Source organism: Parus major, chromosome 12 (genome assembly GCF_001522545.3).
Source record: "Parus major isolate Abel chromosome 12, Parus_major1.1, whole genome shotgun sequence".
NCBI classification, from domain to species: Eukaryota; Metazoa; Chordata; class Aves; order Passeriformes; family Paridae; genus Parus; species Parus major.
Genome location: NC_031781.1, coordinates 3,416,946 through 3,441,118, shown reverse-complemented (window position 1 = coordinate 3,441,118; position 24,173 = coordinate 3,416,946). Strand labels below are relative to the sequence as shown.

The following is a 24,173-nucleotide window of genomic DNA, read 5'->3' as shown; positions in this document are numbered from 1 at the left end:
AACCGTGGTGTGGGGGCTGTGGAACCGAGGTTTGGGGACTGGAACCGTGGTGTTGGGGCTGTGGAACCGAGATTTGGTGACTGGAACCGAGGTTTGAGGACTGGAACCGTAGTGTGGGGGCTGTGGAACCGAGATTTTGGGACTGGAACCGAGGTTTGGGGACTGGAACGTGGTCCCGGCGGCGGCGGGAGGTGCCCACACGCACACAGCGGTTTTGGCGCGGAGCTGGGTTCGCCGAGGGAAAAGTTCTGATGAGGGCAGAGCTCTGCCGAAGTGGGGTCGGGTTGTGTTGAGCGGTGCTGTCGGCCAGCAGCGGCTGCAGGGCCCCTCCTAATGATACGAGCTGCTGGTAACTAAGCTAAGGCAATGATGTACTGAAGTGGCTGCCAGCCATTCTTGAAGCATCCCATTAAAAACCTTCACCTTTTAACCTCCGATGCAGTAAATTATACCCTTTTACTGGAAGATAATAGAAACACTGAGCTGATCACATCACATAAACAGGACTACGTAAGCTCGTTTGATGATTGAATTCATACATCAAATGCTATTATTGATAATTGGTTTTTTTTTCAGCAGCCCGATCTGTTGCTATTTTGTTATTGTCCTGAGAGGATGGACTGTGTGGTCTTTCCCAACTTTGTCCTGTGCTTAGAGAGAGCAGATGTGATGACAGAACTTGACTTGTGAGGTCTCAGAGAAGGAGAAGCACTCTTTATATTTTATATATCAGTGTTGTTACTCGATCAGAGAGATCAAATTCTGCACAAACCTGTGTTAGAAAGTTGTGACATGCAAGAAAATGTTTGACTTGGTTGGACTAATCCAGGGTCATAGTTCGGGGGCTGAGTTTAAATAGTCAGTGTTATCTGTAAGTACTTCAAGGTATGAGCACCAGAAAAAGGGTTCTTTAGGCTGACTCACCATGAAGGTGCTACAGCTGTAACTGTATGCTAGCTGCTCTTGAATAAATAGGGGTGGAAGTTAGTACCTATTGCAGTGACTGGGAACTAGGTGTGAAGAGTTCTGCAGCTCTACTTTCCAGATGGAGCTTGGTCAGTCTGTTAAAGTGATACTGTGGTACTTTGTGTGGCACTGATGGTGTGAAATCATCACACTGATGCCCTGTAGGGTAGGAGGAACCCCTCAGTAACTGGATTGTGTTGGGTGTGGACTATACCTGTTCTCAGGTACTTCAAATAATTAACCCATCAGAAGACCATGGGGAAAAAAGTGCCATCAGTTGATCAGCTGATGAGCTGGAGAATTCAGTCAGTTGAGGAAGAGTCTCATGGATGCCACAGCTGATAGAAGAAGAGAGGAACAAAGCAGAGGCACCAAATTTCTTCTCCTTTGATGTGCTCAGCCCTTATTGACTTAGCTCAGCCACTTGAGAACTGAACTAGGCCTATGGTTTTCCTTTTATTTTATTGTGCTGCAGTAGTATAACTGTGAGATGTTGGAAGGAATTTTGTTGGTTGGCTTGCTGTGTAATTTCACAAGTTATTTTGGAATTGGTTTAGCTACCTGTCATTTCCTTGTTAGGGATAGAGGAAGGAGGGAGCAGCCAGGTGGCATTAGGTGTCTGCAGAGGAAAAATTTGACTGACCGTGTGTAAGCATATGTAAAGCTGTAAAAAGTACTGTGCTATGGATACAGAAGTTCCTCTTTGTTCCTGTTTAATGATCCTCCATGTTTAAACTCTTAGAAGGTTTTTGTTTTTTATTGTTGGCTGTGAAATGTAAAATGTTTTTAGCTTTTAATATATTTTTCATGCATTTGTAGCTTCTTAGACTGTTAATGAAAGTTATAACTTCTAGTACTTTTCCTGTCCTCCCCCATAGTTTGCCAAACCGTTATAATACATTCTTGAAATTCTGTTTACATTCTTGCCTTTAGTCTAGCAAGGACACTTGGTTTTGCACCTTATATTGTAGGCACAGTAAAGTTTAGGCTAAAAAAGATTGAGGGGGCTCCAGTGGGGCAGAACCCAGGGGGAAATTACCTAACCAACTGCTCTTCTTACTGGACAATATTTGATAGATATACTAATGAATGTTATAAAAAAATTAGAAATACTGTATCGTGTGCATATTGTGCACCATTAAGGCTTTTAATTAAAGACTTGCATTTATATTATCATTTTAACACTGTTTGGAAAAGTTTTGTGTTTTATTCCAGGCAACAGCTGAAGTATTCAGGTATTTCTTGATGCTAGAGAGTGAAGACTGAATTTCCAAATGTTAAAGTCAGTTTAAATATTATCTTTATATCTTCCTGTTTGTTTTCCCTGAACAACTATTCCTGAAGGAATTTGAGTTTTTTTGGAAGGGCTGTGGTGTGGGAGCAGGATATCAGGGTATGTCTCGTTAACGTGATATGTGACAGGAAGCAAATGATGAATAGAAACCAGCTGACTGCAGCATTTGTCACTAAAAAATGAAGTGATACCCTTCTTAGGAAATTATTTTTGCTTAAGCTTTGAGAAGTATTTTATGTGGCAGTTAAAAGCTTTTAATATGTCATTTTTACGGTGCAGTTACTCAGGCTTGGCAGGGCAAAGACAGAGAAAACAGCCAGTCCCTTAAGGAATGGGTCAGGCCAATGCAGTTCTGAAAAGTGTGGGGTGTTCCATGAGGGAGCCATCCTGGTACATGAACATCCCCATTGCATTACCACTGTAGCTGCACCAGGTGATGCTTGCAGTGGGAATGCCACTAGACTGATTTAGTTCTAAGAATCTAGTGTATGACATCTCTGTTTTCTGCAATGGATTATCAGGATTAGGATTTTCTGTGAAGTAAACAAAGCAACAGGTAGAAACAACCAAGTCACATGGAAATCCAAACCTACAGTGAATGCAGTGGTGTTGCATCTTTTCCATCAAGTCAAATCTCTAGGAAAATTTAACATTTTCTTCTAACTGATCTTAGGGCTTTTTTAAGGTAATTTTAACCTTTTTGGCAACTCATGTTTCCTCTTTACAGTAATTTGGTAGCTACTAGCAGATACAGTGAAGAGAGTATCACCAGCATCTCATATTTTCATGCAGTTTAGTGCTTATGTCTGAACATTTGGATAGAGGTGCTCGATGAAGATGAGGTATTCTGTGTGAAGCCTAAGTATTTGCTTCTGCTATACACTAAAAGAAATACTTGGTTTCTAAGATCTGACCCAAACTTTCAGCATGTTTAAATGTTAAGTGATCTGGTCGATATGAGAAAAAGACTTTGTGTGATTAATTCTTTACTAACTATTGGTTTGTAACTATTTTCAGTTTTCAGTGAGGATTGTCATGCATATATTAGTTATTTAGGCAACGTACAATCTGCACAATCCTGTCCTCATTTCTGCTGTGGATCTTGTGTGAATCGATACTGCTGCTCTAATATATTACTAAAATTTGACGAACAAAATTGCAATCAGCGTAATCAAAGGTATGCATTTATACAACACATTATAATTCTGTTATCAAATGAGAAAAACACACTGTTTAATGGTTAAATCTTCCTAAATGACCTTTCTCCTCTATATCTCTATCAGGCTCTATCAGGGATCAACATTAATGCTTGTTACTTAGCTGTAAAATGGGAACTATGAGCTGGATAAATTAATGCATGAACTGATGTGATTATGTTCTTTAATTATCTTATTATATTTGTGAATTATCTTCTTGATAATTTTCAAATACTTACACTCTAATTAATTTTTCTGAGGATGCCTGACATAGAAGACTCTCTGCAAGCTTTAAAGAAGTTAAGCGAGAAACTGAGGTAACTCCATGAACTGCTGTCCAACAACTGGTTGGGATGAAGCTTTAATATGCTTTTTTTTACCTGGGTGGGTGGGCTTGATACAATATGCACTAATGTTTGTTAAAATTAGTGTCATTGTCAGTATTACTACATCATGTGGAAAGGCCTTGTTATTGAAAGCTTAACTTCACACTTGAATGCTCCAGGACACCAGATAGGTACCACTGGTTCGTGCTCCAGATGGAGAATGTTACCAAGTGAAAGGCATCCCAAAGGAGCAGAGAGGACATCTGAAACTCCACTCCTATTGTCGAGTTCTGACTGTAGTAGAAAATTGCCAGCCTTGCTGTGGAGAATTGTTGAGGCTGGTTGAGCACAAACCAGAATTGAGCCACTTGCTTATCTTCCACCTGACTCAGGCAGGGCTTAACCACTGAAGGGTGTCTGGGGTGAAGCACTGGCCTGAGCTCCATGCTGTCTCTGGGAAGCACAGAAAAGCACCCACATATCTGCAGGGAAAACGAGCATCACTCCCCTTTACCCAGGCATAAGAGGCCGTGTTCAAAGTACAAATCAGGTCCTTGGAGGCCATGATGATGTGCAGTTGTAGAGTGGGAGCAAAGACTGTCAGATATCCTTTAGCCAGGTGGAGGAGGAGGTGACACTGAAATGTCACATTTCTGTTCTGCCTTTAGTTCAGTTTCTGAGCAACAGAAACCCTTATAAAATTGATGTTTTTTTCCATGTAGAGGATGAGAATATGACCCTACTTGGTGGACAAATTGCTGTGCTTGCTCCTTTCTCCTCCCCAAAGCAGGGATGCCTGTGTCAGAGCATACCTGGGTGAAACTAAGCATAATTAATGGTGAAGGTGGGCTTAGTAAAAGGCTAAACTTGTTGATTTTGGTGTTAATCACTGACCAATTTTAGTTAGTTAGGGCTAATGCAGTAAATGCATTTATCCTCAGCTGCTCCAAATCTGTGTATGGTCTATTTAATTTTGTAAAACTGCCTTGGAATGGTGCTGTCAGGCAGTTGTCAAATCCATACTTTTACCACCACAGACAGCAAAAATAATCTCTCTTTTTAGTGTACATTACCTTTCATAAGCACTGGAAACATAGCTAGGTAACTTGAATAAGTCATAAATTCCATGTTTTGAAATGAATTCTCTTGTTACAGGGTCTCTGACTCACAGATTTTTGAGGATCCTGATGATTTCTTAGATGCTTCTGACCCCAGGTAAGCCATGCAAGGTTTTACAATGGGATTTGTGTACAGGTTCTTCATTGTGTAATCAGGACATGGGGGCTTGGCAGTGCTCAGTTAACAGTTGGACTTGGTCTTAAAGGTCTTTTCCAACCTGAACAGTTCATGATTCTGTGCTGCTAGAATAAGAAAATAGAAATACTCATGTGTTAAGAATGTGGAGGACTCAAAATCTGTGTACATATTGGAAGAAGGAGATACATGAGGAAAGAGGCTGGATGTTTCTATTTAGACCATAACAGTCTCTGTATATAATAATCTGTATCCTTCCTGCTGAACAGGAGGTTGAAGCATTAGCACAGAATTACAGAACAGTTGGGGTTGGAAGTGACCTCTGGAGATCCAGTCCAACCCTCCTGCCAAGGCAGGGTCACCTGGAGCAGATGACACAGGAATGTGTCCAGGTGTGACTTGAATGTCTCCAGAGGGGAGACCCCACACACTCCCTGGGCAGCTTCTTCCAGTACTCTGTCATTCTTAACATAAAGAAGTTCTTCTTCATGATGAGGTGGAACATCCTCTGTTTCAGTTTATGGCTGTTACTCTGTGCTTTGTACTCTCAGAAAATCCACAGTGGCTCTGGAAAAAAAGTACTTTTGTTTGAAGTATCTCCTTGGTGTTCTAGCATCTTTTGCAGTTAGTTTTTATCAATATTTCTCCATCTGTTTCAATATTGGGAAGAAGTAAATTCCTTTGAGCTTATATTGGTGATGACACAAGTCCTGCTGTAAGAATGTGTCAGTTTTTCACAGTGCAGAAGATGCTGAAGAGAGGGCAGGGACTAATCACAGAATGTTAAAGGGTTGGAATGGACCTTAAGGATGATCTATTCCCAGCCATGCCATGGCCAGGGACATGTCCCACTTACTGAAGGCCCCATCCAGCCTGGCCTTGAACACTGCCAGGATTGGGGCATCCACAGCTTCCCTTGGCAACCTGTTCTAGTGCATCACCACCCTCACAATAAAAACTTTCTTCCTAACATCCAACCTAAATTTCCCCTCTTTCAATTTGTATCCATTACCCCCTGTCCTGCCACTCCAGTTCCGGACAAACAGTCCCTCTCCGGTTCCCTGTAGCCCTTTCAGACAGCTGAAAGTGCTGTGAGGTGTCCACACCACCTTCTCTTCTCCAGGCTGAACAGCCCCAACTCTCCCAGCCTGTCTCCTCAGGGGAGGTGCTCCAGCCCTCTTATCAATATCGTGGCTTCCCCTGGACTCGCTCCAGCACTTCCGTGTCCTTGTTAGGCTGGGGACGCCTGAGCTGCGCAGTGCCGCTGAGCTGCTGGATGTCTGTGCCTGGCTTCGGGCGCTGGGGCTCCCCTTTAAGGGGCGGTGCGCTCGCCGTGACGTGCGCGGGGCCGGGCGGCGGGCGCGGGGCGAGCGGCGGTGGCGAGCATGGGGTAAGCGGCGGGGCTCGGCGGGCTCGGGAAGAGACCCCGACAGCCCCGGGGGGACCGGGGCAGCTGTAGGGGGAAGCCGCCCGGCCTTCCCGGTACCCCCGGCGGAGCGGTCTCAGTAGCGGCTGCGAGCGGCATCGCTCCCGGGAGCGGCGGGCGGGGGTCGGGGCCGTGCGCCGTCCCCAGCACAGCCGGGCGGAGCCCCCGCGCTGTGTTAGCTCAGGCATATCTTTTCCTGCGGGGCAGGAAGGGGCGCGCTAAAGGCAATAGGCACTGCCGTGGTGGTGTGAAGGGGGTATGTGGATGTCTTGGATGGAGCCTTGGTGTCCTTTGGCGAGGTCCCTTCCACAAGGAGAAGGGTTTGATGTAACAAATATTTTGGAGGAGGGATGCTGCTTTTCAGTGAGACTGATCTTCTGTCTTCAGATGGGTGGTTCCAGTACAGCAGTCATGAGCCTTATCTTGAAGTCAGGGCATGCTCTTTGTAAATGACAGTGAAAAAACATTTAGGAAGGAGCAGTTAAATTGTTTTAATTACCTTTGTTTTGGAATGTTATGGAATGTTATGGAATGTAAAAAGAGAACCGGGGATGTCTCAGCATGAGAAGATGGGTGACTTCTCTTTTCCCTTTCAATTGCATTGCAGCTTTGAAAAATTAAGTGTTGTGCAAAGGCCTAGACTTGACATCAAACTTAACTTCTTGTTAGGCAATTTTATTAGAAAGGTGGTAATTACTCACAAGAATACTGTCCTTGAAAAGCCACCCGGATATGACTCTGGAGGAAAACCACATCTCAGAACTTTCCAAAATGACTAATAACTGAGCTGTCCCATTTAGGGTGTTCCAGTACTGGGAATTGCAGTGAGTGGCACCATCTGTGACTGCTGCCAGTGGGACATCAAATAGGTTTTTGTTGTAGTTACAGACAGTGCCCTGAGTTTTGTGTTGTGTATGCTGAGGTTGGTGTGCTTTTAAATCAAGTAGTAAGCTTGTATTCCTTCTGGAAGAGTTGTCCTGCTTCCTTGTCTGCAAGGTATACTCCACCTTCTCTCTCTGTGCCCATTTCTTGTAAAAGGCAGGTCTTGTCTTGTTTCTTGATGACTATGTTAGTCGAATTCTTCACTGTGTAGAGAGAAGGGCTGATGTCAGCTGGAATATTTCTTTGTATCTCCAACAAGATGAGCATTCTCTTTGAACAGTTTGTAACATGGCAGGAGGCAACAGAGGGCAACTTCCTTTAGCGCTCTGTTCTTTCTTAACAGTTGCAAGTATTTCCTTTGACACTGCCCTTGAAAAAGAGGTGATGGTTTCCTGGCATTGTAGGTCATTATGGGTGCATCAGGCTGATTTCTAGATTGAGTTACCACCTTGGCACGCTGCTCACAAATCCTGTCTTTCTGAGAGAGCTTCCCCTTTCTGAGGGCTAGTTACAGACTACCCGTGGACTTGCCACTGGCCTCTGTGGTCTAGGTGTTTCTTCTCCCTGCTTGGAAATCCTGCCACAATTACACCCTAATTCTAGAACAGGGTTAGGGAAGGGCTACTGGTGGAATGTTTGTTCTTTATTGTCTTGCCCAGCTGAGCAATTTCTAGTTTGCTTGTACTTTTGCTTTTTCACTGTGTTTATTCTGAGGTCTTCTTCAGAAGTGCAAGCAAAGCACCAGTTTTCAGTAGGTTTCTTTTTAATATCATCCTTTAATATTGATTTATTTTAGTATTTATATTGAGTATCAGGTGCTGTTGAGGCAGGTGTGTGCTTTGGGCAATCCTTTGGAGTGTATTTCACATTGCAAGCAGTCCATACACTATAACCTTTGGACATTTTAAAGACAATAAATTACACTCCATTGGGGATCTTAATATTGCACTTCTAAGTACTTGAAAGCATTTTGTTTCCCAGAATGCTGCATTTGGAAGCAAATGAAGTGTTCTAAGAAAATTGTAAAAGTCAGGATTAAGTCACATTCAGGCCTTTTACTTTGTTGATCAGTTCCTTAAAGATCATGTGGAGCTTTTAGGTCAGGGTGCAGGGATAGGTTTTCATACTGATAAACTTGATAAATTTGTCACCATTTTTCCTTGACCATAAGCAATTTCTTCAATTTCTGCTGCCAGTGAATGTGTTGTGGCAAAGGTTTACTACTGGAAGGTGTTTTGGGATTTTTTTCCCCCCATTTTAACTGGATTACTGAGTTTTCCTCTGCTTTACTTTGGTTTAAAAGATGGATTGTGAGCAGTAAGGTTAATTTAGTTGGTTTCCCCTTTTCATTCTGCTGTATATAGTATTCTTATTTTGAGAAACTGCAAAAAGCAGAGCACTGATTAACCAGGACAGAGCTTGTTATTATTTTCATTGGTAATGTGATTACTTAGCCTTGGTATGCCAATTTTCCAACAGTGACCCTTACTGGAAAAGGAAATTAGATGACTCATACCACAATTCAACTAATTCTGAAGTATTTGAGTGTTTAAGGAGGTGGAGCAATACAGAACATCTGTATCAAAGAGTTACAGAAGAAAACAATATAGTTGGGGCAGCTGATACTGGGTTTTCTAATTGGAAACAAAACTTCACATTGTCTGTGTACACAGTTAATTTGGCTTTGTTTCTGGATTAATTTCTGCCTGTAAGTTACAGCAGGTTGTGTAACAGGTACAGTAATGATAGAGGCAAACCTGTTCCTCCTTATGAGAAGGGGAAGGCAGAATGTCCATCTTCCTGGGAAGCTTTGGCCAGCAGAGACAGACCAGCCTTGTTGGATGGGGATGTGCTCATTTGGGGTTTGAGCCATGTGTTGTCTTGTGGCTTCCTTGTCCTTCTATGATATGGAGAAAATCCATGTCATTCTGTTCTGCCTTTGGCTAAAATGTGGCATCTGCAATGGCTGCTATGGGCTAACCTAGCAAAACCAGCATATTTCTAACAGTGAAAGATATAATTATCCTGATTTTCTTTGTCTGGTTTAGATATTTTCAAGCCCATATTTTCTCCACAGACAAGGTCAAAAATACTGTGATATTGAACTATGCCCCATTTCTCCTCCCCTGCTATCAGTATCAGGGATTCCAGTTTACACTTTCTGGTGTATTTGGATACTCCAGGATCTCTAATAGGTTGCCAGTGGTAAGAAAGTAAATCATAAAGATTATTTCAGAATCACAGAATTGTTAGGGTTGGAAGGAACCTCTGGGGATCATCTGGTCCAACCCCCCTCCAAGGCAGGGTCACAGGAATGTGTCCAGGTGGGTGTGGAATGTTTCCAGAGGGAAAACTCCATGAAAACTGGAAAAAAGCTTCTAGCAATGTAAGTAGTCTCTGTTTAATGAGCAGAGGGTTTATTTTCCAGTGCTGGTCCTTGATATTTTCTGTAATAAATGAGTTAAACTGCATTCAGCCTGTTCTGTGAGGCTCGTGTTCAGGCACAGGCTAATCTCACCAAAGAATGTAAGCTTCTTGCCTGGAAACAACTGAGACTTGGATTTGAATCTACTTTAAAAAATCTTCTATGATTTTTACTAGCCTGAAGAATAAACATCAGCTTGCACATTTAGCAGTAGCAGCTTGCATTGTGGAGCATTTGGTTTTCTGTTTACCGTGTTCTTGTTGAAGAAGCTGCTTGAAGGTGGCAGAGGGTTATGAGTTGTGGTGCTTGCTGCTATAGGCACTTAGGTTTCATTTCCTCAGAAACCAAGCAGGAAGGAGAAGTTGAAAAATGCTGCCCTGGTGCAAGAGGCAGATGTGCATGGCTGGGTTAGTGTGCTCTGCTAACCACAGAGGGCTGTGTGACAGCAACGAGACAACCTGGCCTGAGCATACAAAGACCCAGCAAGATTGATCTCTTGGATTTTGTTCAGGATTTAATTTTCCTGTGGCTGTGTGCTTCATTGACTGTAGGTACCTACCAGAGTAGAGTGGTCCCTCTAGGTGTGGGTTTTGCTGTGCTTCTGTCTAACTCTGAAAATAGTAAATTTTTAACATAAAAGTTGACTCTGGAGAGAGCTTGTGGAAGTGGTTGCAGGTAGGGTAACCCTCAGAGAAGGATCCTATAGCCCAAGAAACAGAGAATCCTTTAAAAACGTGTTTAGAAGACCACAATGGCTATTTATTAGGATCTGTTGAGTGAGTTCCAAAGGTAGCTCCAACTCTGCTTTTTCTTATACTGCCATAAGAAAACATGGCCTGAGGTGTAGCTGGATATATTTGCCACAGATTGTGTTTGTGGATGTATTATGGGAGGAGGAGAATATCCTCAAATTGCCCAGCCTTTTAAAACTGCAGCTGTAGGGTCTTCTGTGAAATGAACAAATCAGTTTAATTTTGGGAAATTACCAATTGTGTAGAGATTGGCCTTTTGACAAAACTTTCATATTCAAAACATTTTATACCATTAGTTTTTCATGTGATACACTTCTGTTTTTATTAGCATGATCTCTGCCTCTTAATTCCACCGAGAGGTAAACTTAAAAAGATTTTTTTTTTTTTTTTTTTTTTAGGTTGTGAAAGGAACTAGTCATCAAAGTCACTTTTGTGACTCTTGGTGAAGGTCTTGTTAACAATCACTGCCATTTAAAAAAAGTAGTGGTTGGCCAGATATGACCTCTGCTGCAGTGGTCTGTTCTCATTTGTAGTGTTAGATTTTCCTTGATGACCCTTGTTGTGCTGGATGAGTAATATTCCAGAAGAGAATGGGAATGTGAAGGAGGATGTCAGTTCACAGTAGTATGGGATAATTAATTTAATTAATTTAAACCTTGCTCCTGCCTGAACACGGTGTTTGGAAATTTTATATGTGATGATATATGAGTGATGTAGGTAAAGAAAAAGGTGTGTTTCCTATAAAAGCTGGGTAATAAGGCAGGCAAAGCAGGTGGGTGTAACCTAGTCCAAACTTCCTTTTACTGCAATTCCAGTGTGTTTGGATAGTCATACCCCAGGTTTCAGTTTGCCAGGAAAAAAATCCTTTAACTCTTTGGCTAAGTTAGTTTCTAATTAGTTGCTTAAATCTGCTTTCTAGAATTAGTATGGTATTGGCAGTAACAAATTCGTAGTATTACAGTTTTTGTGGGGAATTTTTTTTTATGGCACTTAGTTGTTTTGTGTTTTTTTTTCTTTTTCTTTTAGTTAAACTTGTTCTGTTAATTCAGTTAACCATCTAAGAAAAATCCTTCCCATTGCCAAATTTGAGTTTGGGTGTGGAGGTAACATCCTGTGTCCTTGAAGTGGGTGGTAGGAAGGGAACTGACTCATGTTGTTTGCCTTAAATGTCTGTAATCAATCTGCACTCTCTTTTTGCCACTAAAGGAACATTTAAAATTTATTTACCACCTGCAGAAGCAAATGCCTTTAATTCTGTTTAAGAACAATTTATATGCTGAGGGTCCAATGGACTGAAAATTATCTGGGGGCCTGCATGAAGCTGTAGTGTTAGTTTCTCGTGCTGCTGATGAAAGACTTCAGTCCCTCTGAATGCAGCCTTGACTTTCCCCCTTGTTATGTGCATATTTTAATGCACCAGTTACTTACAGCAATTACTCTCAGTTGTCTACAAAGTGTACAATAATAGATTTCCTGGAAAAATTCACTGGAAAATTGTATTTTTAGTATGTATTACAAAGGGATTTATATAAACAGACATATTTAGTACAAGTGCACTCTTTATGGACCAAGAAGAGATGCTTGTATACATATTCCATAATAACCTGCTGGATCAGGGTGTTGGATGTTTAAGTAAAACCACAAACTCCAGGAAGTTCCCTCCCTGCCACTTTCTCATAAGAGCTGTTTAAGAACACTTGTTGCTAAACATGTTATTTTTTTAAAAATGAAGAATTAAAAAAAAATAATGTAAATATAATATAAAAAAATAGTAGTTACCTTTATTTCCAGTAGGTCTTTATGTATAAAATTAAAGTTTATTATTTTGGGCTTAAAGTAATCCACATCAGATTCCTGTATGAACAAACAGCTAAAGGCTCCATTCAGTACATATTTAGCAAAGTTCTTCCTTTTCCTGAAAGACTCTTGCCTGCTCTTTTTCTATAGCACTCTGGCAGTTGCAGAGTTTCTTGTTTCCCATGGCATTATTGTTGTTCTAGGTTGTTTCTCACGCCAGAGCTGAGTCCCTGGGCTGTGCTCAGCTGTGGGCTCTGGGGGATGTAGCTCAGGGCTGTTCATACTGCAGGTAAACAGGTTGTTTTGCTAGGGCTGCCATTACAAACTCTCCTTTTCCAAGTACCCAGAAGGAATTTTGGAAAGTAGTGCTGAGTTTTAGGGGTTTTCATTTAATCTGTCCCTGCTAGAGCAGGTTGCAGTTAGTGATGGCTTGAGCCGGTGCTGCTCAGAGGGGTTAGTCAAAATAAAGCGAAACCATTTAAATGGCTTTAAGGGACTGTATGTGGGCAGAACCCCAGGAGAGACACTCTGAAGTGCTAATTGAGCTAATGTTAGTCTGAAACACCAGACATCACAATTCCAATCCACACTTTACTGCACTGCAGAGCTTGTAAGATGACTGCAGTTACTCAAACCTGCCAAACATTGGGTGAAACAACCAAGATTTTATAAAATTGAAACCGTGCTGCTCAGTCTGAGTCTTGGGCTGCCTGTTGCCTACCACAAAAATCACTTGGAATCCTCCTGATCATGTAGAGATCCTGTTCTGGGGAGGTGGCCAAGGCTGCACCAGCAATTCCTGTGATTGCACCTGGACAAGGAGGCTTAACTTGGTGTATATTTTGATTGTCTGCTTGTGCTGAAGCTCCTGGCTGTGCTAAAATAGGCTGGTCACTCTTGCAAGTGTTAATATCAGACTAATGTTTTCCTGTGAGTTTGCTTTCTGAATAATAGTAAATTATTGTTGTTTAATCTTTAGGAAAGTGGTTCTTATGTTTTGAATTTTTATGCTAAAACATTAAACTGAGGAAGTGTGTTGTTAGTAAAGTTGTAAAAACTAATCCCTCTGAAAGGCCCTTGGGAATTCATACTGCTTTTTTAAAAAAATAATTTATTATTTTTCCTGCTAAACTTTAGAGGCAGTATGTGGCATTACATGGCTGTGACTAAAATGTTACTCAAGAGTCTCTCTCTGGGGACTTGTTTGGTCATGCCCAACACCTGAGTCAGGGAAACATGGATATTTACCATTCCATCACATTTCTGGGAACTGGATCCTTTTCTGGAGCTGTAAGGAATGACATGTATATACTCAATTTTTTATTTTACTTTTAGGAATGGCCTAAATGATCTTTTGAAGTATTTCCAGACCACCCCATGTTACAGCCATAACTCGCTATTTGTAAATGTTTTTAAAAGCAGCAGTGCTTTTTGAAAAGAACCTCGCCAGTGTGTTTCTCAAAGCATGGAACAAATCTTGGAACAGATTAAAACTTGCACAATAAAATGGCTTTTGAAACTAATTTTTCATAACTAGGTGGTCTCATTGTTCATTTGGATATTTCTTTCTATTTTAAGACAAAATTTTTAGCGTGTCCTAGGCACATGAAGGCATACATATGTGAAAACTTCATTTGTATCAGCTTATAAAATGTCACTGACTTAAGTGATTCAAACTATTAAGAAGATTTAAAAATACATTGCTGGAATCGAAACTTTGATATTTGAAAATGCTTTAAATAAAGTCTACATTTTTTTTCTACTCGAGATCTCCAATATGAACAACTGCCTTGAGAATTAACTTCTACAAATAGTATTACTTAGATCATGGGCTTGGTTCTCACATCTTAATATGCCCATTGCATCTCATTCAGTCCTGAAGGGGGTAAAATAGGCAAGTAACTCCCTTTATGTGAGCTGATAGTTATTTTGACTAATCAGCTTGATTTTTAATTGAATATAATTAAAGGTGAATCTGTGAGATATTCTCATTACACATACACTTCAGTGCTTTCCAAAGGAGAGAGGATAGAGGCAGAAGTGGAGGGTAGGGCAAGGCGGGGGGGTGGTGGTAGGAAAGGGCAGGATATTACCTCTCCATTTTTAGTAAATATTTGCTTTCCTGCACATTTTATGAGAAGCTACAGTTTGTCATTGCTGCAGTAAAACTGCTGTTAGGTTTGATTTTTTTTTTTTTTTTATGAAATCATTGGCAAAAGTTCACTTTTCTGTGAAGAAGCAGGAAATGTCAGTGAATGAGCTCAAGCTGTTGATAAGTGTGTGTGCTTTATTTAGACTATGGTATATATAATGTGGGAGTCTGGAAACCTGAATTGTGACTGATGCCAGCAGAGCACTCTGAACTGGTGCTGTGGCCACCCTGATTTCTTCACTCTGACAGAGTTTGATGAAAACTGTTTGCAGAATGCAGGGGTCAGCTGTGCTTTCGGTTTTGGTTGGCTTTTGTTTTCTCATTGTTAACCATTCAGGGGAAGAATCTGTAAGCAACAATCCCTCACATTTGTTCTTTTTTATTTGTGTACAATGCTAGCGGTAATTAAATTGCCATTTAATGTGACTATGTTTTTTTTTCAACTATTTTAGAGCTCTTTAGGCAGATTAATCAGGTGAAAGTAATCAAATGAAGCAATTCTTGTCTAAGAAGGGAGTTAGCACACTGCAAGAGTCTTCATGGAGTGCCTGGAATGTCTTGTCTCCTGAAGGTTAGAAGGTTCACTGAGTAAAGTATGTTGAGCACCATTCTGGCTTCACTTGACTATCATCCATTATAGGAAGCCTCCCTGCACCTTTTTCAGTAGTGGGATATCACTTAAATGCTCAAGAAGTGCTCAGGCCAGTATTCCTTGGGCAGTAAAAAGACATCATTACAGTAAGGTAGTGATTGACCGTGAAGAAATTCCGAAAGAGTATTGTTAGTTTTGATTGTCAGTAAAAATAGTTAGAAAAAATTCTTTTTGAAGGACTCCAGTGTTGAAAGAGACTGTTGATGATGTGAATTATAAGTTCACAGCACTTACTGGTTTTTCTGTAAATGTCTCCCTACTTTGTGCTGTTCCAAAACATTAGCCTGCATGAGCCCAAGCACTGGCAGGGAAATTATCTGCTGTGAAATAGGTGATAAAAATGCCTGCCAGTAATCAGTTTTTAAACTCCTTAAAGAGCTGTGAGAAGAGCTAACTTCTCTCTATTACTAGGTTGTCTCTGAAAGCTTATAATTTTGGTCTGCAGCAATCAGACAGTGTTTCAGGGGGTAAGACTGGATCACAGTGTTGGCACACACAAACACAGAGCTCTGATGTTTACATCTGTCACACTTGCACTTCAAACGTGTGTCTTCATTTAACTCTTCAAAGGATGGGTGCAAAATGTCCTTGTGTCATTTTGCCAAAGACACAAATGATCCAAGTGCACAGGGTATCTCTAACAACTTGGTGAAAATGAGAACATGGTGGGTTGGTTTTTTAGCTTTGCTTTTATTGTGTTCCTTATTAGAGGTAGCAAATATGAGACACCTGCTTCATTGAGGAGAAAACTTTATTAAAACTAAACAAGTGGAGCCCATGGTCAGGGTTTTTATCTGCTGATGGCTTGGCTGCAGATGGGCTTGTGCTGTTTTCTCTCCTCATATCAGAAATTAATTTAGTCGAGAAAGATAAGGGGACTGTACCGGTTTCCTGCTGTGATCAGTAATTTACAATGAGTAAATATTTCTCCACTGCATCTCAATTTTTTGGTATCTTTGATTCTGCCCAGCCTTTGCTAAAGTTCTAAGTTCATTGTCTGTACAAGTGAAGAATTGTAGTTGCCTTTGTCAGTCTTAATATCTTTCCTTGGCACAAGGTTTTCTTTCCTTTCCTTAGCATAGTTCACTAGAAAAAAAAGGGTTTAGGAGTGCATGTTTAGGTCAGCATCTCAAAAATATTCTGTAAGGGTGCAAATTAATGGGGCAACATATGCATGTGTTCCTCAACACATTATTTTCACCTTCACATCTTGTGGTTTTGTTGCAGTAATCCATTTATTTTCCTGGTAGTGTTTCTGACATGGTTCCTGTGACTTCAGGAGGCTGCAGCAGTTCCTGCTTCCTGTTTTACATGTTGCTCAGTTGCAGTGCACGTGGGCAGTCCACATTATCCCATTCAATACTTCATGGTTATATCCATAGTGCTCTATTTAGTGCTTGACAAAATCAGTGCTCAAGTCAGATACAGTTACATTTTCATAGAATTTTTGTTTTGAAAGAGATTTGACTCAAGCTTTTTCTTCTAGTTTTTGGAGAAACAGAATCAAATTGATGCAGCCTCTCTTAAGGGGAAAGAATGCATTTTAAATTGAGCCTTTTTTATTTGTCAGTGCTTGTGTTCAGTCAGTGCTCAGCTTACTAAAGGCTAAGTAGCTCTAGAAGACACTGAGGTGTGGTCTTTTAAATTTGGACTAGGGGTAAAGCATTTTGCAATTATTTTTGTCAGTGATTTATCCTTCCAGTGTCACTGATACACAAATGCAATTTTCACATTTGGTGGCTCTTTGGTAGCCAAGTGATAATTACTGGATGCTATGGAGATGTCATTTTGTTTAAAGCTGTTAACAGGAAGCTGAGTAGGGGAAAAAACAAAGAGAACTTTGTAGCCAAAGTCTCTACCAACAAGAAAAAACAGGATGGATGTGAAACTGGCTCTCTGGTTATTTTAGAGCTGGTTGTTCGTTAAAACTGACTTCCTGCAATTGTTCCCAAAACTGATGCACGGTGTGCTTTTTAAGAAATAAGAGTGCTGGAGACTTTGGCTTCCCTGGAAGATGGGCTTTATTGGTTTCAGACAGTAGGAAACACATAATTTCATTTGGCACTTGAAAGGGAATTGTCACTGGCTTAGGTGTGATACCTTTTCTCCCCTGTGTGTTAAATAAAACTCGTAAAGCTTCCTGAGGTAACTGGTTTTATGTGCCTCCACCATTTGGTGCTCATCACAGAAGTCAAAGCTGTTGTAATCTCTGGTCTTCCCCTAATAAATTTGGGAGTTTTATGCAGTGTTTCTGTATCCCATAACATAGCCTGGCATACTTGCTGTTGCAGTAAAGTCAGAATTTCAGTCCATCCTAACTGTGTGAAACATGGATTCTAAAATACCTGTTTAGAGATGCCAAGGAACCTGCCAAGAATCTGTTCAGCACAGAGGTTGTCTTCAGTTTGGGACTGAGAGGTCTTAGGGAGCATGGGAAGAACTTGCTGTCACCCCAAAAACTGGGATGCTTCATTGTGGGCACGCTCTGAACCTGTGTGTTCACTAAAACAACAACAACTGCAGTCAGACTAAAATGAGAGGGACCAAAGACCCCTTGTCAGGGGTGGTTCAGCTTCCTCTGGCTTAGCAGACCTGACCTCCTGCAGCATTGCCTTGCACAGTTGTTTTAGTCCAATAAGTACTGAGAGACTGGAGGTGGAGCAATGTGTTTGCTGCAGGTTTGGTTAAGGAGTGACTCTTACCAGTTCTGGTGGTTTCTCTCTTGCAGTTTTGGAACCCTTATTGCCATTGGAGTTACTGTTTTTGCAGTGATTGTCATTACTGTTATTCTGTGCCTCACATGTTCCTGTTGCTGTCTGTACAAAGCGTGTCGAAGACCACGGCGTAAGTAGCTTTAGATTTATTTTCTGTTTCACATCTTTGAATAGGATTTTTTTTTTTTTTTTTAATCCCTCCTGGAAAATTGTATTCCTATAAGAGGTGAAATACTCTGCTTGGAAGTTGCAATACCTAAATATTAAAAATAAATATTTAAGTCGCTTCAGAATGTGAAGCTGCAGAAAGATGTTTTGGAATATTTTCTGAGCATTTAGAAGTTCTCTCTCCTCCCGCCATATGTGGGGTCTGGGAATTGCTTGAGGTTTTTGTTTAGGGACCACCAGCACTAACCATGTTCCTTTTCCTTGCCTGTAGCTGTGGTGACCACCACTGCCACCACGGCGGTGGTTCACTCTGCCTATCCCCAACAACCAGCAGTGCCACCCAACTACCCAGCAGCTCCATACCAAGGCTACCAGCCCGTGGCCATCCAGCCCCAGCCGGGGATGCCGGTGGCTCCATACCCTGCACAGTACCCTCCTCCTTACCCCATGCAGCCAGCAGGACCCCCAGCTTATCATGAAACTGTAGCAGGTAAGGCAGCACCAAAGTGCTTCTTCATCTCCTAAACAGCTGAAGAGACAGTTGCTCTGGAGAAAATCCTGTGTTATTTATATTTATTATTTTCTATGGCTATGTTAATACAAATGTAAACAAATTATGTAGAAGTCAAGTTATGGTGGATGCTGTTATTTCACCCTGGTGGAAATTTCCCTGTCACTGTTTCTGTGCTAAGCATTGCCAGAAGAGGTGTGAGCTGGAGCTGTACTGGCAAAGTTTGGCAATGTGTGGGACTGTCAGCAGATCCAGTAAAACATTTTACTAACTCAGCTGGCATTTAATATTATAATCAAAGCAAATTAACATATATACATACATATATATGTATACATGGGTTGGATGTTTCCACATTCCCTTTCTAATCTAATATTTGCTAGCTCTATTCTATAAGAACATGTAGTGACAGGACAAGGGGGAATGGATTCAAACTAAAAGACAGCAAGTTTTTGATTAATTATTAGGAAAAAATTGTTTACTGTGAGGTTTGTGAGACCCTGGCACAAGCTGGCCAGAGAAGCTATGGACACATCTCTAGAAGTGTCCAAGGCCAGTTTGGATGGAGCTCTGAACAATCTGGTCTCAGGGAAGGTGTCCCTGCCCATGACAAAGGGATTGGAAGAAGTCTGTTGACAATTTGCAGTTTGAATTATCAGAATCTTTTTTCTTCAGCTTTCCTTCTTTCACAGCATTGTTTTCATGCAGCCTTATTGTTGCAATGACCAATTCCCACTTCTGCTGGTAATAGCTGTTCTCTGAACAATTGGCTCCAGACTGCTCAGAGGGGCCAAAACTAGGCTGTTACCTGTAGGATCTTCAAGCCCTCCAAAAAACCTGACTGTTCATCTGTATAAGTAAAAAAGTATAGTTATGACTAGTAAATAAGTAAAAATGTAATATGTAATAATGTAAGTAAGTAAGTAACACTTAGAAAGTAACTTCCAGGACAACTCAAATATGTTTATAACATAAAATGGCTTTTCATGGTGTGAAAGATTTGCAAACAGAAGTTGTTAATAGTAAACATTAATAATGTGCAAACCAACCCCACATGTGAAAGCACTTGGCAGGGCTGTTGACTCTGTTTTTCTGTTATAACTGCCAGAGAAGCTGTGGGTTTTACAGGATTATGCCAAAGTGCTTTGGCTTCATCTTTTTCATATGAGGGAGCCAATGAATTAGTCATTTCACTTCTACTCTCTGGTTTCTCAGGCTTTTGCTGGTTTGTTATTTTTTAAAGTTGTTTTGGTGTTTGATTTTTAATTTTTTTTTTCTGGGAACATACCAAAGCACTTTCCATGTTGGCAGCTGAAAATACCTCACAGTGAGAGTTCTTTCCTTCATTTCTCCTGCCTGTTAATCAAGGAGTAGGCTGTTAATTAGCTCACATGCCAGGGAAGAATACCTGCTCTGCCACACAGGAGCCAAACCCACTCACTTTACAAGATCAGCCTAAGATAACCACACTTGCACTTTCCAGGGATCTGATCAGGTGCTACTTGAACAAACTTGTGCTGCTTGACAGAGATGAAAATGAAGATGCCACTTGAGAGCAGCTTTTCTCAGAACAGTAGAATACAAGGATCTCTTCTGAGGGATACACATCTGGTATATAAGTCAAACTCTTTCATGTGCTCAGTAGTGGGCACTTTAAAAAAAAAAGGGAATGTTTTCCCTTTTATTTCCTTAGTTAATTTTTTGATACTTAGCAGGAAAGCATTTTCTCTGAAGGAATCCTAAGATGATTTCTCTAGTCCTTTTGCTTTTGGCCAAATGTTTTTTTCTCAGCACACTATCAGGTATATCCTTTTGTATGTGCACCCCTGACTTCCACTGGCTCTGTTTTTGAGCCAGATTGTTCCTTTTTTTTAGACTAGATTCTCCCCTGAAGGGTACTCATGTACACTCAGCATCAAAAAAGCCCCAAAGCCAACGAGAATAAAGGTTTTTGTGATCTTCTGAAATGCAGATGTTTTATGAGTGAGCACAAGCTGTTTTCAAGTTCAATTAAATTACTGGCTAAGTTGAACCTCTGAACTGTGGGCTCAAAACAGAAATTGCCATTTTATATGTAGAATTCAGAATGTACATTTTACAAACCTGTTTTTTCTTGTGTTTTGCTTTTGCAGCTGGTGCTGGAGCCCCTTACCCCACACAGCCCCCTTACAACCCTGCTTATGTGGATCCTCAGAAGCCTGCCTATTGAAAAGCTCTTCTACTGTGCTTCTGCATACAAAACTTTTCAGAATATAATTTGTTCTGTTTACAACATGCCACCTGTACTATATTTTTCTGGAAGACAACAATCTTTTGTCTAAGTAGAGTGAAAATCAGTTCAGTATCTTCTTTATTTTAATGCTCCAAGGAAGGAGTATTTTTCTTGCAGAAGTTAATTTATACCTCAAGCAAATACAAAAAGAGATTTTGTTCTAGATACAATGAGAGAAGTGAAGGAGTGTTTTAGAAATACAGAACCACAATACCATTTGCTGTGCAATAATTTTGAGTGGAATGGTCTAAAATGAGCATTGTCAAATACCCAAAGCTGTAGCAATCTTTTGCACAGTATTAAAATGTAAAAACCTCTAAGAAACTACCTGATGCATGTTATGTAAGTTCTAACTGTTTTGAAGCTACTATTGTTAGGTAAGCTATCATTTAATATCATTTGATTTACCATTCAAAAGGGAATTTTCCTGTTTTGCAATACATTTACCTTTGGTAAGGGGTAGTAAGCCATGTTTGTCTTTGAGCTAGTTCTAAATAGCACGTTATTTCCTTGTTTTCTGTTCCAATTTTAAGGTGTTATAACTCCATTGGGTGTTATCACTAGAAATTAACAGACTCTCTGCCACTTAATGGACCAAATAGATCAAAAGCTGAAATCCTGAAAATTCTTCATAAAAATTATTGGGTGAGTTTTTCTTGTTTAGGTAGTATTGGACAAGCTTACAGCCACCTGTTGTTAATGAGTTTGGAATTAAAATCAGCCCCTTAATTGCTCGTTAAGCAGAGGTACCTTGGCATTAAGTCCTGCCTCATCACAGAGAAGGAATTTATTTTACAGGAGAGATGGGATGTCAGCAGAAGATTGGGGTTTTCAAATGCTCAGGGTTTTTCCACCGTCTCTTGTGGGAACTGTAGGTGGCAGGAGCCCAAGAATTACAGACATTTATAAATCCAGTCTGCTTTGGAGTAAAAATATGCTAAGTGAGGGGCTAAGTGAGGGCTTTAAACCTACCTTTTGTCTTCAACATTCCTATAAAGCTGAGCAGAGAACGAGAAGTCAAGAAAAGGAAGGATTTGGTCACAGCCAGGTAAAGTATTTTTAAGAAGGTAGTGCTTTGAGTCATGCAAAATCTTGAGACATCCTCAGCACTGTTAACACTGCTGGGGCTTTAGGTTTTATGAATCTTTTATTGCTCAAACAAGGTGGGTTTTTTTTCACTGTCCTCAACAATTCTGTCTTTTCCAACACTGAAATGTGATTTGTTGGTCATCCTCATAGAACTATGTAGTTATTTGCATGTATCACTGTGACATAATCAGTGAAATAATTTTAACGTATCTTTTACACTGATTTTACTTTTTTAGAGAGGCCATTGAGCCATTTGTCCTGTGATTCTACATTTGGGGTGTATTATTGTTTGGTGGCATTCTTTTACCTCACAGAGTGGATGGAAATTGCTGCTGTCAAAGGCAGCCTTGTTCCTCTTTCTGATTTTTTGAGTCTATTTCTGGATTATTCCAGTTCTTTTTTTAAGAAAGTTTTCAGGGCATTTCAGAAGAAATTTGTTGAAAGTTTTTATGTTGGAGTTCATGACAACCTGTGCCCCTCTGTTAGACCTCTCTGAGTGTTGAAGTTAATAGCATGTAATGGTGCCAAGAGGCACTCACAGAACACATATTCTGCATGTGTTCCTTCCTGCCCTCTCAGCTCAGAAACTGGGCAAAACTTCATTACACTGTCACTTGTTACATGGGAACAACCAAAAAAGGATGGTGTCTCCTGTATGGAGGAGGAAGTGTTGCCTTAGAAACCTGGAATGTTTCTGTGGGAGGGCACTGAGTAATTGCAGAAATAAATCCCTTGCTACAGATTCTACCCTTGGCGTTTATTCATGGAGAAGGAGGGCAGAGATTGTTCCAGCACCTTTGTAAGCCTGGGTGGAGTCGGGCCAGGGAGAGCACAGGTACAGCATCCAGTGTGGGGCTTCCTGAGGTTGTTCCTGTCCCCAGCCTGGTGTGACAAAAGGAGCAACTCATGGCAGTCACAGTGTCTTGTTTGGGTTGTGAGAGGGAAATCTGCAATTCCATGGCAGGATGGCTCAATCATCATGCCTGAGGAGATGGGAGGAAAGTAAGGTGGCAGCAATAACAGACATTCCCAAATAGGAGGTTTTGAGGTGGAAGTTGTACAGACCAAACAGATGGTCCTGAATTGTCACTGCTCTGTGTGTGGTGGTGGGAGATAAGGGCTAGGGTTGAGGATCCTGAAAATGGACACCTTTCCTTTCATGGACATGTGCAAGTGATAACTATGTACAAAATAAGAGATCAATCATTAATATACAAGGAACTGCCTTAGCAGTACTATTACTAATTCAGTTACGAAACTTACCGAAAGAAGAGAAAATTGTTCAGTTCACAATTAATCAGATTGTGATTAATTTCTTACTGTTAGTGCATTAATAATTAACTGTGAGGCGTAGGACCAAATTTTATTTGGTTCTTGCCCTGCAGCCTTGTTAAAGCTTATTTTCAAATACTGAAGAGAATGGGATGGTTACAAAAAGAGATGGAGATGATCCATAAGTTTTCAGTTTAAGCACTGCTGATGTGTCAGTCCCAGCATCTGTTGCCTTCACGTCACACTTGTTCTCCACAGTGCTGTAGGGAGGGGGGAGGAAGCTAAGACTTTAAATGTTGATATATCTTATTTTTTTTAACTTCTGTAAGTGCCTTTGTTTCAGAAGTGTTTTGTGAAAATAAAGACAGTAGAATATTGAATTTACTAGATAATCATTGTTGCTTTTGTTACATACATGGTTACATGTAACCTTGCTTTGTATGTTGTTTGTAGGTTAAACATAAGTATTCAAACCAAATAGCATAAACTCTATGCACCTTTGTAATAAATGCAGTGTTTGAAGTACATTCTGTGAACTTGGTTTTCTTAGCCTCATTTTGAGTATTATTTAGGGGGTGTTATCTGCAAAGCTACATTTTCCTCCATGTGTTTGACAGCTTGTGTTACCAAGTGTACTTTGGGTCACTTTATATCATGAATAATCACTTGAGGTGGTGGAGACTGAAGCCTAACCAATATTACAGGTCACAGCATAAAGCAAGGACAGTGTGAGCTCCTGAATGAGCCTCTGACAGGCTGCTGCCAAGCAAGTCCAAAAGGATTGATTCTAAAGAAGTCTGTAATTTCATTAAAAATATCTACTCAGTCTGTTAAGACTTGTGTGTTGAGTATTGTGCCTCATTCATCAATTTGACCAATTCAAAATGAGGTAAGTGATGCTTTCAACTCTGTCTGAAAATATTTTTGCTGAAGTATTTGTATATTTTATAGTTTTGATAAAAATGCTTTAGAAAGGTTGTATTCACCCCCCTGACTCATTAGTCTTTCACTTGAAAATACTTTCT

General features: G+C 40.6%; 1 protein-coding gene across 1 annotated transcript in view; it reads left to right on the top strand.

The window, feature by feature from the left end:
* The window catches only part of SHISA5 (shisa family member 5), a 24,142-nt gene extending 458 nt beyond the window's left edge, over positions 1-23,684 (top strand). The window contains exons 2-7 of the mRNA XM_015641036.2: positions 3,278-3,437; positions 3,717-3,773; positions 4,938-4,997; positions 17,851-17,966; positions 18,276-18,494; positions 20,648-23,684. Of these exons, the coding sequence (XP_015496522.1) occupies positions 3,278-3,437; positions 3,717-3,773; positions 4,938-4,997; positions 17,851-17,966; positions 18,276-18,494; positions 20,648-20,724 (689 nt within the window). The 3' untranslated portion in view covers positions 20,725-23,684. The remainder of the gene's footprint in view (positions 1-3,277; positions 3,438-3,716; positions 3,774-4,937; positions 4,998-17,850; positions 17,967-18,275; positions 18,495-20,647) is intronic.
* Positions 23,685-24,173: the final 489 nt, after the last annotated feature.